At 39.9% G+C, this 17,640-nt stretch overlaps 1 protein-coding gene across 2 annotated transcripts in view; it reads right to left on the bottom strand.

Annotated features, from left to right (window-relative positions):
* LOC124555271 (AP-3 complex subunit delta-1) overlaps positions 1 to 17,640 on the bottom strand; it is a 269,894-nt gene that overhangs the window by 10,231 nt on the left and 242,023 nt on the right. For both annotated transcript variants that reach the window (XM_047129141.1, XM_047129140.1), the window contains exons 21-22: positions 16,979 to 17,240; positions 4,554 to 4,677 (exon numbers count right to left, since the gene is read on the bottom strand). In XM_047129141.1, the coding sequence (XP_046985097.1) occupies positions 4,554 to 4,677; positions 16,979 to 17,240 (386 nt within the window). The remainder of the gene's footprint in view (positions 1 to 4,553; positions 4,678 to 16,978; positions 17,241 to 17,640) is intronic.

Genomic DNA, 17,640 nt, shown 5'->3' with positions numbered 1-17,640 from the left:
TGAGGCAAGACAACTATTTTCTGTCTTAACTTGTCAGTAAGAACTGATTACTTTGCAAAAACTAAATGCATGTCTGACGCATTTGAGTATGTTACATTGCCAACTTATGATTAGAGGTGCAACCTAAATGTGTATACTATTAAATGACTTCTCATGTAATGTGAACATTAAATACTACCAATTTTGATTCCAACGGTGCAGACTATTAGTTCTTGATGAAACTTATCACTTATGTCCATAAGGCAAATCATCTTTGAAGGCTATAAAACAATATAAGGCATAGCGAGAACATGTATATAAAAATATCCATAGATGACAGTGTGATGGATACAATCAACAAATCTTTTGTGGATCACAAATGGAACTTAACATTTGTGGTGTCCCTCCAATGGCGGCACATGCAGGGTGTTCGGGGAAGAATGATCAGTAATCTGCAAGATGACAGGAACGATAAGTCAAAGTAAAAAAGTCTAATGAATGTGGGCTCTAAAATCCATAAATCCATATGTTAAGCACTATGACCACTACTTCATCTTCAATAATGTGAAAAAAATGTCTTCTATGGCAAGATATTTGCTTTCCATATTTTGGTAGGAGGTAGTATGGACCAACATACGAAAAAATTGTCTAGTAAACATTGGCTCATTTTAGAGCCTTAACAGTTACGAGTACCTGTTCATTAGATGAGATGTGTTTCACTGTAGTGAACACAAACAAGTGCTCACAGCTATTAAGGTATGCATTTTGGGGCCAATGTTTATTAGACTTTTTTGCTTCAAATGATCGTTCCTGTCATATGCCTGAATATTGACCATTTCTCGTGTGACACTGTATAACATCAAAATGCGTTGTCCCCACATGGCAGTACAAGATACACAATGATTTCTGGTTCTGGGGAATCTGTTCTCAAGCATAGCTTGCAGTAACATTTTCCACTACTGGAAAGAGGCAACTTGAGGATAGTGATGAACTGTAGTGACCCTAAAATGAATATTGACCATTCCTCATGTGACACTGTATAAGCAGAACTGGCAGAAGTAGAGCTGTGAAGACGGGGCGTGAGTCGTGTTTGGGTAGCTCAGTCGGTAGAGCACTTGCCCGGGAAAGGCAAAGGTCCCGAGTTCGAGTCTCGGTCCGGCACACATATTTAATCTGCCAGGAAGTTTTGTAGTGACCCTGTTATGGCCTTAGTCTTTTACTAAAGAGTGTTATATGCACATTCAATCAGACATAAGTTCAGTCAGCTTGCAGGACACACTAAATATCTGTTGTTTTAGTGTTGCAGGTAACTCTTCCACCAGGCCATTGTGGTCTGGCATTATCAGGCATAATAATGAAATGTAAGCATACATGAAACATTAAAAAGATGTGCTTAGAAGACATCCCTACTGATCACAAATGTCACAGCACACTTGGAAACTCTGGCATTGGCTTATGTGCTCTTGGGATTATGCTGCCTCAGATGAGAACATTGGTCCCTTTACACAATACTGGCACGGTTGTGACATGTCATCCATTAACAAGAGACTATCCCACCTTTCCTGGATCTATTCATGGTGAGCGAGACACCACATCTGCCAAACCATATGGTGCTTCTGTGACAGATTGTCACACACAGAGAGCAAACTCTCAAAAGCAATTATACACAGTCTGACAGGAGGCGTGAGATGCAAAGGCTGCTATGGGGTCTCTTAATCACAGCAGGCTCTGTGCTGGTTGGACATCTTTAGACCCTTAAGCTAATAATCCCAGTGTTGGGCTGTAGCATGTATTTGACTTTGTTTGTACTGCTGCTGAATATTTCCTCTCTCCTGTAACCCTCTCTCCAACTGAATTTCGGCAAAGCAACATTTTATCTCAAACTTTAGCCTGCCTCTTATTTGCCAATGATCTGATCATGTGTGGAGTTGTCCAAATGTGTTTATTGTGTCATCCTGATTCACTGTTACTCAATGTGTGCCAAATGCATAGAATGTGTGGTCAGACGACAACATTCAAGACCTCTACTCAACAAAACTTGTTTCATACACACTAAAGTGTCTCTTAAGATTGTGTCGTGTATGGCAGATGTTTCACAAACTGGTATACATGTAAGCTAGGTTTCAGCTTCCGACTCCCATTTTTCAATGTTGCACTGTTTCAAAAGCAAAACCCTTTTAAAACATAGTAACACAAGGAAGTGGCATTGGACCTGATGTATAATGAAAGTTAGTGAAACATAGATGAAAGCTTGTTTCTTTAGTTTTTCACTTTTTATCAGTTGAACCTTTCCTTTTTAGGTTTCTTTTTCTGTGGCTTTAAAATGAAAACATAAATAAACATGACATGCACTTTGCTGCCACTTGCTGTCAATTACGTTGTGGAAATACACAACAGCCTCACCACTGTAACTTATGAAATTTCTGTGAGTCCCATCTTTTTCCTTGTTCAGGGTGTATATGCAGATAAGAATAAAGAAATTCCTATATTTTTCCCGGTTAAAAATACACTTTTTTTTGGGTGAAAACAGACTATATCCCTGGTGAAAGAACATTTTTCCACATTAAGTGATAATACACTCTCCCTTGGAGCTGTAAAACTTATTAATCCTATGAGTGGTGAAGGTTTTATACCCTGGCATACTTACAACTTACTGGTACTTTAGGAAGCTAGGCAAAAATTAACTGATTTTGGAAAGATCTCTGATGTGCAGCAACATTCACACTGCACATTTTCATATTATGAAAGTGTAAACACTAATTCCACCAAATACAGCACAGTAGCGTCTGAAGCACTGAAATCAAAATTGTGATACACTTTTGTTAGCCAATCATAACTCATGTCACGTGATCTCACCAGCCAATGACAGAAGATATTCAGAGCATAGGACGCGTGATGTAGTCAGCCAGTAGCAACATCATAGTTAAGTAGTGCAAACACACAAATAGGAAAAGTTAATGGTTTAAGTAAATAGACATACAGTGCAGCTACAAGAAAAGCTAAGCTTTCACAAATAATATCAGTAGTCAAAACATTTTTGCTTTTAACCAGGGTGGCGTGCGAACAGTTTACAAACTTAGCTGCTTCAGAAATGATTCCATACTTGGCCCAAAGATCATGCCCCTTGGACATTAGACAGATCGCTCAGCTTCTGCATTATGAGAATGACTGCAAGGTCTTCCGCATATCCCCAACACCTTTTATATACTCTGCACTGCTAGTGCTGCCACCTGCTGTCCATGAACTCTAACACAGGTGGTGGTCGTATTAACATGACTTGACTCTGTATATATCAGGGCCAGGCGCGGCTCGTGGTTTCTATACGGGGGAAGGCTGTGGCATTTATTGATCAGAGCCAACATAGACCTCGGGTTACGCTACAGATTAGTCTGACGTAAACAACTAAGAATTCAGGGGGAGGGGGTGGGCAGATCACGCTCTACCCATAATTTTACGTACTGTATCTTCTATAATCAGGTATTAAATATCATTAGAAGCTAACTTCGTGTTAAAATCTTTGGTTAGTGTTTTTATACGTCATTATTGCATTTTCTGACACTTTGCAGCAAATCATATGAAAAGACGCGTTTCGGAGAGATCTTTAATGCGGGTCTGGAAGCACCAAGTTCTTTCACTTTCATCCTATGGCCGTGTTCCAAGTTTTTACCTATTAATTTGCACACTGAATTCATATTGCGCTTGTTTCACACTCGCGGTATGTTGCAGGTATTCACCAGCAAGTAAAACTCACTAAAATCCTGCAAAATATACTCCGAAAAAGAAACTTGCTAATATCACACGGTATCAACAAAAGCAGTCAGCATCAGCAAGCAAGGAAGGTAAAGTAACGGGACAAATTTCGCGCGTTTTGTCCTCTAACCACTTATGAAACTCTCGCTAGATGGCAGTACTGGTACGTTACTGTAGTGTAGTGCACTCTGGCGGGATATTTGCAAACTTATTCTAAATGTGGATAAAATAGCCAATAGCAGAAACAAAACAACTATGTAAAACATTATCAAAACAATAATACTAAATGTCGATTAATGACGCATCGAAGCGTAGTAGAGATATGCAGAGACAGAGATTGGATAGCGAAGTTTCGGCCACTCTACATTCCTTTATTACATCGATAGTGGAACCTGAAAAATATGTGGTGGTTGGTACGACACCCTTAGGCTGCAAGCTCTGAGCCTTCGGGTCGCCCATAAAGAGCAGTACTTTGTAGAAGCCACGCCCCCAAACCGCTACTACATGCAGCTTACGGACGTTTCAAGGCGCAGCCTAAACACTACTAACCATTCGGAAAACATCTATCGATACAAACAGTTCCAAAAATGTTGACCGTCGTTATTTTAATCGGAACGGGAAATATGCGAAATTCGTCCTGATAATTTAAATTATGTAATACGTTCTTGCGAAATTTACTTTAACATGTATTTTGGGGCGGCTCCGCCTCAGAGCCTTTAATTACGAGCCGCGCCTGATCAGGGCTCATTTTAATGAAGAACAAGTGGTAAAGGTGATTTAATTGTAGTCAAAAACAAGTGCAAAATTAACAAAGCAGTAGTTACCATCTTTTGTTTTCTTTTTTTCTTTTTTAGTACTTGGTTCTTTTCCATTTGCCTCAGTTGTTATTAGTTTTCCTTCACTTTCTAACAGAAGCCCAGATGTTGGGTTGGTAGTAAATGGTTCAACCTGGAAAACACAGAATCACCACATTGTAACTGGAATATTCCTATACGCAGCAGCACTAATTTCAGCCACTACTCAGCTTTCAGTGATATTTCCATAAGGAACACACACAGACACACACACACACACACACACACACACACACACACACACACACACACACACACACACACACACAGAGTCCCTACAGAAGTGTTAAATGCGATGAAACTTGTTACATTGTGGCATCAGAAAGTGCTGCACAAGAGATAAAGTAGCACTTAGATATGTCAGGTCATTTGCTGTCATACAAATATATGAGTTTTGAACATATGTGCTGAAGAGCTGTAAACATGTTAGCATAGGATGAAAGAATTTTCGTCATGCCGCAGTGAAATCCATTTCAAATAGTGATGCAATGCTGGAGCACTGTTAGAGGATGTCAGTATTATTATCTGCTCCAAGTTTTCATGCAGCTAAGCTGTGCGATGACTTGTATACACCTACATCTTTTCACAAATAACCAAATCAAAGCTACCTCTGATAGCAATATGCTTATCAATACAGGCAATGAAATTTGAGGGGAAAAAAAATTCTCATGAAATATCCCTCTATTTTAACTACTGTGATGGCTGACAGAGAGAGAAACATTACAGATGGGTATATCACAATCTATTATCCAAAATCATCATATTAGACAGATGCCTGGTTTGATCATCTTGTACTCTGCAGTATTATAGATGTTCCAAGTGGCTACAAACTGTGCATATTCTATTTTGCCCAACAGATATTGATTCCTCTCTGGCCTTCCCATTAATGTAATGTGTCTGAATCTTGGTTGGTGATTCACACACACAATGCACAGGTGGTTCGGTCAAGGACCTACTGCCATACTGTACTGGAACTCCAAACAATGGCAACAAGTTGGAACACTTAATTACTTCAGAACATAAGATTTTCAAAATAATCTAAAAGAGGTTAGCATATTCTAGACAATGCTGTATCTTAATTTGAAAATAGCTTTCCAGTATCTAACTAGTACAGCATGATGAAAAAATCACTAGTGAGGTTGGGGCATCTTGTAAATGGAACGGAGAAATTTATATTAGGAAGAACACACAGCTGTATACTACAGAAACTGATCACATTTATTAAGGGAAGTTACTATAAAGTCACGAGGTGTGACCATCATATCAGAAATCTATGATCCTGACATCAAAATACAAAGTTATCTTTAGAGACTCAATACATTTTAACTCAATTTTTCTCTCATTTACACAAACCACTTTTTTGGATGACGTAGCTTCAGATCTTAAGGTGAACGTAGTTGTACTGCAATTACTGTGCTGAAATTAAAACAGTAATTGCACCACTCAGAATGCTGTTCTTGGGCACAGTATTTGCAACGACATATCAAGTGGTTGGAAGTTGCTTCTAATGGGTGTATAGGGACAACTGCCCTCAGCCTTGTGCAAAAGGTACCAAATGTTACTCAAGCTCTATTTTCTCCGATGGATACTGTCCCTTCTGCAGGATATATAACTGTTTGTACACCTGACTGTTAATGACGTGTCAATGGTAGGTCTAGGAGCTCTGTACAGGGGAAGCAGCAACCACGAAACACTCGGGCTATTACACTCATCGACTGAAACAAAAAGTTTAAGCTGCTATCTTCCACTGAAACTGAAATGAGCCAGTGAGGCACACTACATCTTTTTGGACCAGTGTCAAGGGAAGGCAAGAGCAAAAGCGAAATGGCAGCAAGAGATTGGAAGCATCACCTTGTGCACTCCATGTATATGCCTGGGGGCCTCATTCAACATGTTGAAGAGGCTGCTCTGGCAGCCATTAGGGAAGAAGGTGCAACCACTGTCAGATTGTGGTGCACATTAAAATGAATGATGCCTGTCATTCGGATTGTCAGATTATACTTGGACCATTCCAGCAACTTGCACAGAGTGTTTGTAAGACCAGCCTTGCTCATGGAGTTTCAACAGAACAATTTGTACCATTGGCAACCGGACTGATTGGGGTGCTCTGCTTCTGAGCTGAGTAGAATGTTTCAATCAGATACTTCTGATGTTCTGTGCCAAGCAGCTGTGCAAAATGTACGCTAGGTACAGAAAGCTGACTAAAATCTGAAATTGGGATTTTTGCAATAAATCTAAGTTTTATTGAAAGAAAATGCTAATGAAAATGGAGGCGGTGTATTTCTTGCAGTAGACAAACTCAAATCAACTGAGACAGAAACTGAAGTTACATAGAAGACTGTTCGGCCACGACTCAGTATTAAGGGGGAGTGTAATCTTGTTAGTGAATCTTCCTATCCGACATCAGACTCACTCACAAATGTAACTGAAAACTTTAGAGAAACCCTTAACTCGGTAATGTTTATGTTCTCAAAGCATACTGTCACTGAAAGCGACTTCAATAATTGAAAAATCAATTGGGGTTACAGTTTTGTAAGCTGTGGGCACGACATCCTGTTAAATATTACTAAATGCCTATTCTGGAAGCTACCTATAAGAGACAGTTTGGAAACCCACTCATGATGAAAATGAATTGGACATGGCCCCTCATTCAGGACATCCACATTGAAAATGTATCAGTGGCCATGAGGCAGTTGTAGTAACTATGATTGGAGAAATACAAAGACCAGCTAAAACAGGTATGAAGTTTCAGATGGTCAGTAATTGGCAGTCATGTCATATCTCAAATAAGAAGCACAACATTCACCTTTGGGCAGAAGCATGTAGAATAACTGTGGCTCAAGTTTAAAACAATGGCTGATCACACACTGTATAGATATGCATCTATTAGAACAGTTGATGAAGGGAAATACCCTCCTTGACATACAGTCACTGTAAAGATACTCACAAATTGAATGTGACTACTGCATAATAGGTGTAAAATAAAGCCTAGGGTTATAGAGGGATGATGAATGAAACATGTCTGGCTGTCAAGTGAGCACGATATTGTAGCAGAATCTTATCAATAGATGTCTCATGAAACCCAAATAAATTGTGGTCATACGCAAAGACTGTTAGTGGTACCAAAATTAGTATCCAGGCACTCACAACTGACACAGAAACTGAAGGCATAAAGCAAAATCAGAAATGGTGAATTTCATTTTCAAATGTTTTACTAAGGAAAATACATAATTACTGTCCTAGGTTACTTCCTGCAACAATGCAAAGATGAGTGATATAGATATTAATGTCAGTGGTGATTAGACTTATAAGGCGTGACTGAAAAGATCTTGGCCCACCCCTGAAATACTTGTCCTAGGTGAATGTCAGTTTAGCAATTAATAATACATTCCTTTGCTAGGTTACATATAAAAATTTTTACACTACTGGCCATTAAAATTGCTACACAAAGAAGAAATGCAGATGATAAATGGGTATTCATTGGACAAATATATTATACTAGAGCTGACATGTGATTACATTTTCACGCAATTTGGGTGCATAGATGCTGAGAAATCAATACCCAGAACAACCAACTCTGGCTGTAATAACAGCCTTGATACACCTGGGCATTGAGTCAAACAGAGCTTGGATGGCGTGTACACGTACAGCTGCCCATGCAGCTTCAACATGATACCACAGTTCATCAAGAGTAGTGACTGGCGTATTGTGACGAGCCAGTTGCTCGGCCACCATTGACCAGTCGTTTGCAATTGGTGAGAGATCTGGAGAATGTGCTGGCCAGGGCAGCAGTCGAACATTTTCTGTATCCAGAAAGGCCCGTGCAGGACCTGCAACATGCGGTCGAGCATTATTCTGCTGAAATGTAAGGTTTCGCAGGGATCGAATGAAGGGTAGAGCCATGGGTTGTAACAAATCTGAAATGTGATGTCCACTGTTCAAAGTGCCGCCAATGCGAACAAGAGCCGTGTAACCAATGGCACCCCATACCATCACGCCGGGTGATATGCCAGTATGGCGATGACGAATACACGCTTCCAATGTGCGTTCACCTCGATGTTGCCAAACACGGGTGCGACCATCATGATGCTGTAAACAGAACCTGGATTCATCCGAAAAAATGACGTTTTGCCATTCGTGCACACAGGTTCATCGTTGAGTACACCATCGCAGGCGCTCCTGTCTGTGATGCAGCATCAAGGGTAACCACAGCCATGGTCTCTGAGCTTATAGTCCATGATGCTGCAAACATCGTCGAATTGTTCATGCAAATGGTTGTTGTCTTGCAAATGTCCCCATTTGTTGACTAAGGGATCGAGACGTGGCTGCACGATCCGTTACAGCCATGCGGATAAGATGCCTGTCGTCTCGACTGCTAGTGATACGAGGCCGTTGGGATCCAGTACAGCGTTCCATGTTACCCTCCTGAACCCACCGATTCCATATTCTGCTAACAGTCACTGGATCTCGACCAATGCGAGCAGCAATGTCGTGATACGATAAACCGCAATCGCGATAGGCTACAATCCGACCTTTATCAAAGTCAGAAATGTGATGGTACGCATTTCTCCTCCTTATAAGAGGCATCACAACAACGTTTCACCAGGCAACGCCGGTCAACTGCTGTTTGTGTATGAGAAATCGGTTGGAAACTTTCCTCAGGTCAGCACGTTGTAGGTGTCGCCATCGGCGCCAACCTTATGTGAATGCTCTGAAAAGCTAATCATTTGCATATCACGGCATCTTCTTCCTGTCGGTGAAATTTCACGTCTGTAGCACGTCATCTTCACGGTGTAGCAATTTTAATGGCCAGTAGTGTATTAATGTCTTTTTTGTTTCATAAATTGGAGTTTGAAGTGTCCAAGATGTATACATTTTGAAAATTGTATAAAGAGGGCAAGTGTGCGGACAGCCAATACATACTGAAAATGGGCACGAGTGCACAGCAGATCCATAATGACATGATGGAAACAATAGGGAAGGAGTCCCGTTACTGGGAAGGATTCCCCAAACTGTTCCACTATGAAAAAATGGGTGGTCGAATTCAAGGGGGGCAAAACCTCTGTCCAGGGTGCACTTTTCAGTGGAAGGCTGGTAACAGCAAATACGGAGGAAAATGTCACTGCAATCTGGGATATCATCATGACAGCCAAAGTGTGACAGAATGCTGCATTGCTGAGAGTGTGAGTGTATCTCAGGAATGCGTTGGACACATCATAAGAGTTGTACTTGACATGCACAAGGACTCTTGTCAATAGTCTTCTCCTCTCTCCCCCCCCCCCCCCTCCAAAAAAAAAAATTATATATATGTGGACAGCAGAAAACTAACACCGGAAACATGTCAGGTGTATTGAAAATTTGACCATTTTTGAGGCAGATCCTATGACGTTTCTCAAATGTTTTGTGACAATGGATGAAGCATGGGTTCAAACTTTCAGTTCACATCCAAAGTTCAATTGAAATGCTGGAAAGACCTATCTTCACCCACACCAAGAAGTTCAAGTCTGTCACATCAGTTGGTAAGGTGATAGTCTCTGTTTTTTTGGGATTTGAGGGATGTTAGCCTGGCTGAATACATCAAAAAGGGCAAAACAGTGAACTTGTATATTACGATGCTCAACCAATGTGTGTGAGGGATGCCATCAAAGTTAAACAGGTCGGAATGTTGATAAAACAAGTGCTCCTTCATCAGGACAATGCGCCCACACACAGATCTGTCGTTGCAATGTCTGCCATCAAGTCCTGTGCCTTCGAACTGCTTTGGCATTCACCTTATTTGCCGAATTTGGGCCCCTCTGACTTTTATCTCTGACCTAAGCTCAAGAAACATCTATCTGGAACCCATTTCTGATCAGATGATGATATGTCACACCTGTGGTAAAGGCCTTTTTTGCCACACAGGAAGAAACATACTACTAGGAGGATATAGTGGACCTGCAGCAGCAGTAGCGAAAGTATGTGGCCCTAAAAGGGGACTACATTGAAAAATAGCCCTAAATATTTGGACTCTATTAACCTTTATTGGGTAGGCCAAGAACTTTTCAGTCACTCCTCATAGTTGCTCCACTACTAAGTGCAAGTACCAAGTTCCGTTCAGCCAACTCAATCAGCTGCCATGTTTTCTGCTTCTTGCCAGTTCGTGTTTGTGTATCAAAGACCCTTTGTGAAAGTTCATTTCCAAGTGTTATGAGGTCTTTCTCTACTTTTTTATTTATTCATTGGTTTCCACAACAGTGCTGATTTGGCCATTCTTCCATCTTCAATGCACAGAATCTGCCCACAAGCTTCATTCTTCTTCCAGAAACCATTTTATGCAAGTTGCCTAGACTAATACTTCTTGGCGCATCATCATTTGAAACAAGGTCACAATAGCTGATCATCAAAATTCGTGGCAAAATCATCATTGGTGAAAAATATTGAGACTGTGTGTGATTTTTCTGACATTTTCCAGGTCTAGCAGGTGTACTTGAAAAACTGGTAGCATGACACAGGAGTAAAGCTGAATCTTTGTGGACATACTTGTAGTGTCTAACTGCCATATGGATCACATTCGTTGGGAGACTGTAAAAAATTTTACCACTTCTGATGGTAATGTCTGCATCTAGGATCCCGTTATTACAGATAAGGCAGCAAAGATATGGAAATCAGTCAAGATCTTGTAGTACCTTCTGTAACATTATAATTTGAGTAGATAAATTTCCATATGTTATGCACATTGTTTTTGTTTTAGCACTATTTATTTTTGTTCACACAGAACTGGCCATTCCATCCAGTTTGGTAGTCATTAATTGCAAACCTTGTGGTGCTTCTGCCAGAAGAACGATGTCAACAGCAAAATCCAGGACTATAGTCTGGGAGACGAGTCTTTGGTATTGACAGCTCGGTAGCATCTTTCCGTTGCCTAGCGACCGCAGGCAGGCAGCCAACGACGGCCTGACTTTGAGCGGGTAGCAAGGGCCACGTTGCCGCTCTGAAACCCGGTCGCGCGCGCTTATGAAACTTACCAGTGTCTCGCGTGCGGGCGGTGCGGTCGTTCGTCGTTTGTCTGAAGTTGAATTCGCAGTTTATTTCGTTTTTGTTGTTTTTAGTGTTTCTTTGTTTATGTTTCGTTGTAAACAATGTCTAGTGCGGCGGGTAGTACCAGCCCAACACAAGAAGTGAAACGGAGGAAGAAAAGTGTGCTACACACCCAGGCCCGTGAATTCGTGTGCTCTGTGAGGGATTACTTTGAGAAAGAAAAGGTCAAAGGTGGGCCCTTAATTCCTGTTGTTCAGGTTGTGAAGAGAACTGCAGCAGTATTGAAAATAAGTAAGAACACTGTTGTAAAGATAGGGAAAGAACAGTATAGTGTAGATTGTGACGAGAGTGGCACAACAAAGCTGCACACACCAGGAAAGAAGCGACCGAGAAATAAGCACGTGACAGCTTTGGACGATTTTCAGAAAGACGCTATTCGTCGTCATATATACAGCTATTATAAGAGAAAGGAACATCCCACTCTATCTAAATTACAGGTGTCGCTTCAGAAAGACGATCTTTTTAAAGGGAGCAAATTTTCATTGCGTACAGTGTTGAAAGACATAGGCTTCAGCTATTCACTGTTTAACGGACGCAAAATATTAATGAAAAGGACAGATTAGTTGCATGGCGGTGCAGATTTCTGCACAGGATCATGGGTGTGGAATTCGAAAGTATAGTGTGGTTAGATGAAACTTGGGTCAATGCCAGCCATTCTTTACGTAGAGGCTGGAATGATGTAACGCCCGAGGGGACAATGGCAGTGCCTGTTGGCAAAGGAGGGCGCATTATTGTCTTACATGCAGGAACATCGAAAGGTTTTGTGCCAAACTGCTTGAAAATGTTGCGGTCAAAAAAGACGGGAGATTACCATGAAGAAATGAACAGTGTAGTATTTCAAGAATGGTTCGAGACATCGCTTATGACGAATCTGACAAGTCCATCAGTGATAGTTATGGACAATGCGCCTTATCATTCCGTTGTTCACGATAAGGCACCAACCTTGGCAACAAAAAAAGACGATATCATTCAGTGATTGAAACGGCGAAAAGTAGATTTCAGAGAAGATTTAAGGAAGGCGGAACCGCTCGAAATTGTGGCACAAAAGAAACCCCAATTTCCAACATATGTAATTGACGAGATTGCTAAAAGGCACGGGCATGAAATCGTTCGGCTTCCTCCATACCACTGTCACTTCAATGCAATTGAAGGAGTGTGGGCGCAGATAAAAAATTACATTGCTGCAAACAATAAAAAATTCACGATCTCTGAAGTGGAAACTCTCCTTCCAGCAGCTATCAATAAAGTGACAAGCGAGACGTGGGCTAAAATTGTAAACAACACTGCAAGTGCCATCAGAGAGGCGGCCAAAACCGAAGGGGTTGTGGAAGAATGCATCGAAAATTTAATTATACATCTGGGAGAGAGCGGTGATAGTTCGAGTAGTGCTGAGGAAGACAATGTCAAATCAGATTCTGACAGTGATGCGAGTGGTGTTTTTCCATTACAGTAACTACAACGTATTCAGGAATGTAAGGAAGGAGTTTGCTATCGATCTACAACCAGATCATCATATTGTGAGTACTTTCTTCAGATTACAACTCTTAATGCACTGACCAATTATTCTGTAGCTTGTAGTAGAACAAATTAATAATGCTAATACTTAACAATGGAAGCCAAAACTGCTAATGTTCAACAACTTGCGAAAATAGTTTTCATTTCAGTTGTGAAGTTTAACAAATAACTTTATTATGTTTCAGCATCTTAGATACTTGTACTAAATAGCTCTTATCAGTTTTCGAGTTAATATATTTCAAGCATCAACTTTAAATAAATTCACGCCTACCAATACGACTTGTATTTTGTCTCGCTTTTATTTCTGCTGCTACAGAATGCGTGTAGCAGACAGGGCGCCGCGTACTGTGAGCCACGTTCGGCAACAGCGCCGTCTGCCAGCCGGAAGTGTCAGTACCAATCACTCGTCTCACAGACTATAGATTGCTCATTCAAAAACCCATGCTGGAGTTGGTCACAATGTTTCTCATTATGAAATCTATGACTGATATATCAACAAAGTCTAGATGCAGTGGACAGTTGAATTCTACACATTTCATTACATTTCACAGAACAAATATTTGTTCAAAGCAGGATTTCACACTTCGAAAGCCAGCTGGTTTACCTTGTAGTCGACAATCTGATGCTTCTTGTATCCTTTTTAGAAGGATGAGGCAAAAGACTTTGCCTGGCACCATGAGAAGCACAATACCTATCCAATTTGTACATTTGGTTTGATTTCCTTTCTTCAGTAGTTTAACAATGATCCCGTGATTTCAGTCTTCTGGAACTTGCCTTGTTTGTCAACAGGTATTGCACAATTTACGAAGGTGGTGAAGCAAGTCTGGACCTACATATTTCAGAATTATAGCTGTAATTTCATCCAATGAGCTGCTTTATTGTTTTAAGGTGTTGCGATTGCTGCGCACCTGTCTGCTTCTGTGATATAACCTGTTTTTACCATTATCTCTTGCATATCTGGTACATTTTCGAAGTTGCTGCATTAAATGGATTGGGCTGATTTAAAGTTCCTCTGAAGTATTCAACCCATCTGGTAGCTCATTCATCTTTTGTGATCAGAAGCTTGCCATTTTTATCCTTTATGGAACTCTTTTAAAAACTATGGGCTACACTAAGTTCTCGAATGATATGATAAAATGTCGAGGCAGCATTTTGCACCTCTCTGCCTTCCCACTCAAGCCACAATTTTTGTTGACTCTACAACCACTTTTGACTCAATAGTCTAACATAGCCTATTTTTGTCTAGGTAATTGAAGCCATTGTTGAGCTTTAGCTTGTTCATGCCATTGTTTTACCATTTTTGTTTCATCCACCAGATGCCAATTTCGGTCTTGAATCCATTGCTCTTCCTATGTTCCTCTTCATCATCCAGTTCTCTCTTCAGCACATGTACTCCCAGAATCCTTTTATCGAAGCCATTGTGTTTCAATGTCACCAGGTAGTCAGGTAGCTCTTTAAGTGCCTGGATCAATTTTTAAGGCTGATTACAAATAAGTTTTCTACTTCCTTTTCCACATCAAATGGTTGCTTAGGTTGTCAGTGATGATGCAATTTAAACTTCATTTTCAAGTCCGCTCAGACCAAGAAATGATACAACCAAACATCTGCAGTATGATAGGGCCATATTTTTTTTTTTATCAAAGATGACTTCTATCAGCTATTTATACAAATTTAACCAATTTCATTTAGAGTGTTTCCATCAGGTAAACACCAGGTCGTCTTATGTATCATTTTATGTTGAAAGGAACTATTGCTTATACATAGCCTGTGAAGGCTACATCTAAAATCGCTAACATTAAACAAAACTACAGATCTCAATGAAATCTCTGTCATATTTTATACAGAATTTACAGCCGCTGATTTAAATTCCATTTACCAAAACATACAATAGACCCCTCGAACAGAAAACTGCTAAATGATTGGAAGGAAGCACAGCCCACAACTAATAACAAAAAGGGTAACAGAAGTGTTTAACAAAACTACTGCCCAACATTCTTGGCATCCACTGTTGTTGTGTCTTAGAATGTTATGAGCTCAAACATAATGAGGTAGCTCCTACAGAATGCCCTTTTCCCCCAAGTCAACTGGCATAGATTCCGAAAACATCATTCATGTGAAAACCAACTTGCACTTTTGTCAGTCAACAGCTGGAAAGCCAGCAATCAAGGTACACTGGATGGATGTGATGTTTCTTGATTTCTGGAAAGCACTTGATTGGTGCCACACCAACATTTATTAATTTTTGGTTGGTCTGATGATTTCTTATTACGGAGGATGCAACATGTTATCTTGGAAGCAGAGTCATTGACACATCAAGTACCTTCAAACTTACCCTATCAGATGTTTCATGATCTATATTACCCATTTGGCAGACAATATTAATAAAAAACCTTAGCCTTTTTTCCCAGTTTTTATAATTATCAATAATGAAACACTATCTGAAGAAAGAGTGGCACAAATACACAGTCAGAGCTTCATAAGATTTCAAAGTTGTGCAAAGACTGGCAACTTGTTTTAAATGTTCAAAGATAAAAAACTGTGCTCTTTACAATGTAGAAAAACTGAACCTTTAACAAAGTGCAGAAAAGTTTTGTCTTTTGGCTTCAACATCAATGAGTCGCAATTGGAATCAGTGAATTCATAAAAATACCTCTGGGCAACAATTTGTAGAGAGATGAAATGACTCGCACAGGTTCACTCGTCACTAAGGTAGGTGGCACACTTCAGGATACCGTGAAACTGCTGTCACTGTACAAAGGTGACTGCTTACAAATCAGCTGTGTGTTCCATCTTAGAATATTGCTCTAGTGGTCCCCATACCAAACAAGACTAACTGGGGGCACACAACATACACAAAGAAGGGCAGCACAAATGGTCACAAGCTAGTCTGACACACAGGTGAGTGTCACAGAAATTTTGAAAAAACTGAAATGGCAGACACCTGAAGACACATGCCAATTATCCCATGAAAGCCCAATCACAAAATTTCAAGAGCCAGTATTAAGTTAATAATCTAAATACATTTTTCATCAATCTACACTGCCGACTGAAAGCACTGCAGTATGTATGAACACCATTTACTTCAGAAAGTGAGTGACTGACTGTACTTGATGCCGTGCTATTGAAAATTTGAATGATAGACAGTCACCTTAATTTTTTCCCTGAAAATTTGGGTGTTGATAGTGAGGAACAATACCAGTGCTTTCATCAAGACACAAAAGTGATGGAAAGATGGTGTCAGAGCCATTAGATAACAATATGATGGGAGACAACAGTGTCCCTCTTCACTCAGACTAACAACTGATAATTAATTAGATAAAAATCATATTAGATGTTTTAAGAGAAGAGAAAGGAAATATAAGCCTTCAGATGCATAATAATTATGCAATAATTTTTGCATTTCAATAAAGCCTTTTTTCATACTGAAAAATCAAACTAATGTTTATTTCATATACATCTGTTTTGTTAATCCATCGTTTATAGCAAAAACCACATCATAACAGAACTGTCAAAAGTAGAAAAAATGGAGATCGTGGACAGATTCAGTACACAAAAAACTGTGATTAAGTTATTATCTACCAAAAAGTAATAATAAAAAAATGCTTCATTGGCCTCTGTCAGTCTCCATAGCAAGTCAGCTTTTCCCCACACCCTTTACGCATCTGACATGGGCAGTAAAACAGTAGACTTACTGGTAATGTTTTGTGGTACTGTTGTTTCCAAACATATTTCTGAAACTACTGATGTTAATTTTGTGCTGGCAAAGATTAAGTGGAAAGCAATTTATAATATTTTTCTTTTACCAGAGGCTTATCCAAGTGTTCATCCAGAGTCAGCATGTCAGCAGTTGTCGACTGATCTTCCACTGCCTCTTTGGGATGACGTCGTCCAGATTTTTTCTTCTTAACTCCAGATTTAGAGCCCTTCTTTGACTTTTTTACAGTTTTAGCTTCTTCAGTTTTGACAGACTTCTTTTTACTGAGATCATTGGAATCTTTTTTAGTGGATACATTGGAGGCACTATGAGAATGTGGCACAGCAAGTGTTTCATCTTCTCGAAGAGGTCTGAAACATACATTAAATCGAAGAAGAAAATATTAATTTCTAATAAATTGTAATGCAAAATAGAGCTGCCAAAGGGCAGTGAAGAGAGAAGCAACATTGACAAGAAGGTAGATAAAATTATACTGTCAACATCTCCTAAAAAGGGATATGGGCGCAAGCATGTGTCAGGTAATCCACTGAAGACATGAAGTGTGTAAACAAGTCAACAATCACATTTGGCACTTTATTTATAAATGTCCGTCTTCCTTCGCACATGCTATACAACTCATATTACTGATTTCGGCTTACTGCCATTATCAGATCATTAAAAGTATTCACATTAAAATACCGTCGTTGAATAATAATGGATACAGGTGTACCCTTGTGTACAGTTTATTCGATGAATGAGATTTTTATCTGA

This window comes from Schistocerca americana, chromosome X (genome assembly GCF_021461395.2).
Source record: "Schistocerca americana isolate TAMUIC-IGC-003095 chromosome X, iqSchAmer2.1, whole genome shotgun sequence".
NCBI classification, from domain to species: Eukaryota; Metazoa; Arthropoda; class Insecta; order Orthoptera; family Acrididae; genus Schistocerca; species Schistocerca americana.
Note: the sequence above shows the minus strand (reverse complement) of the source record. Positions and strands in the feature narration are given on the sequence as shown.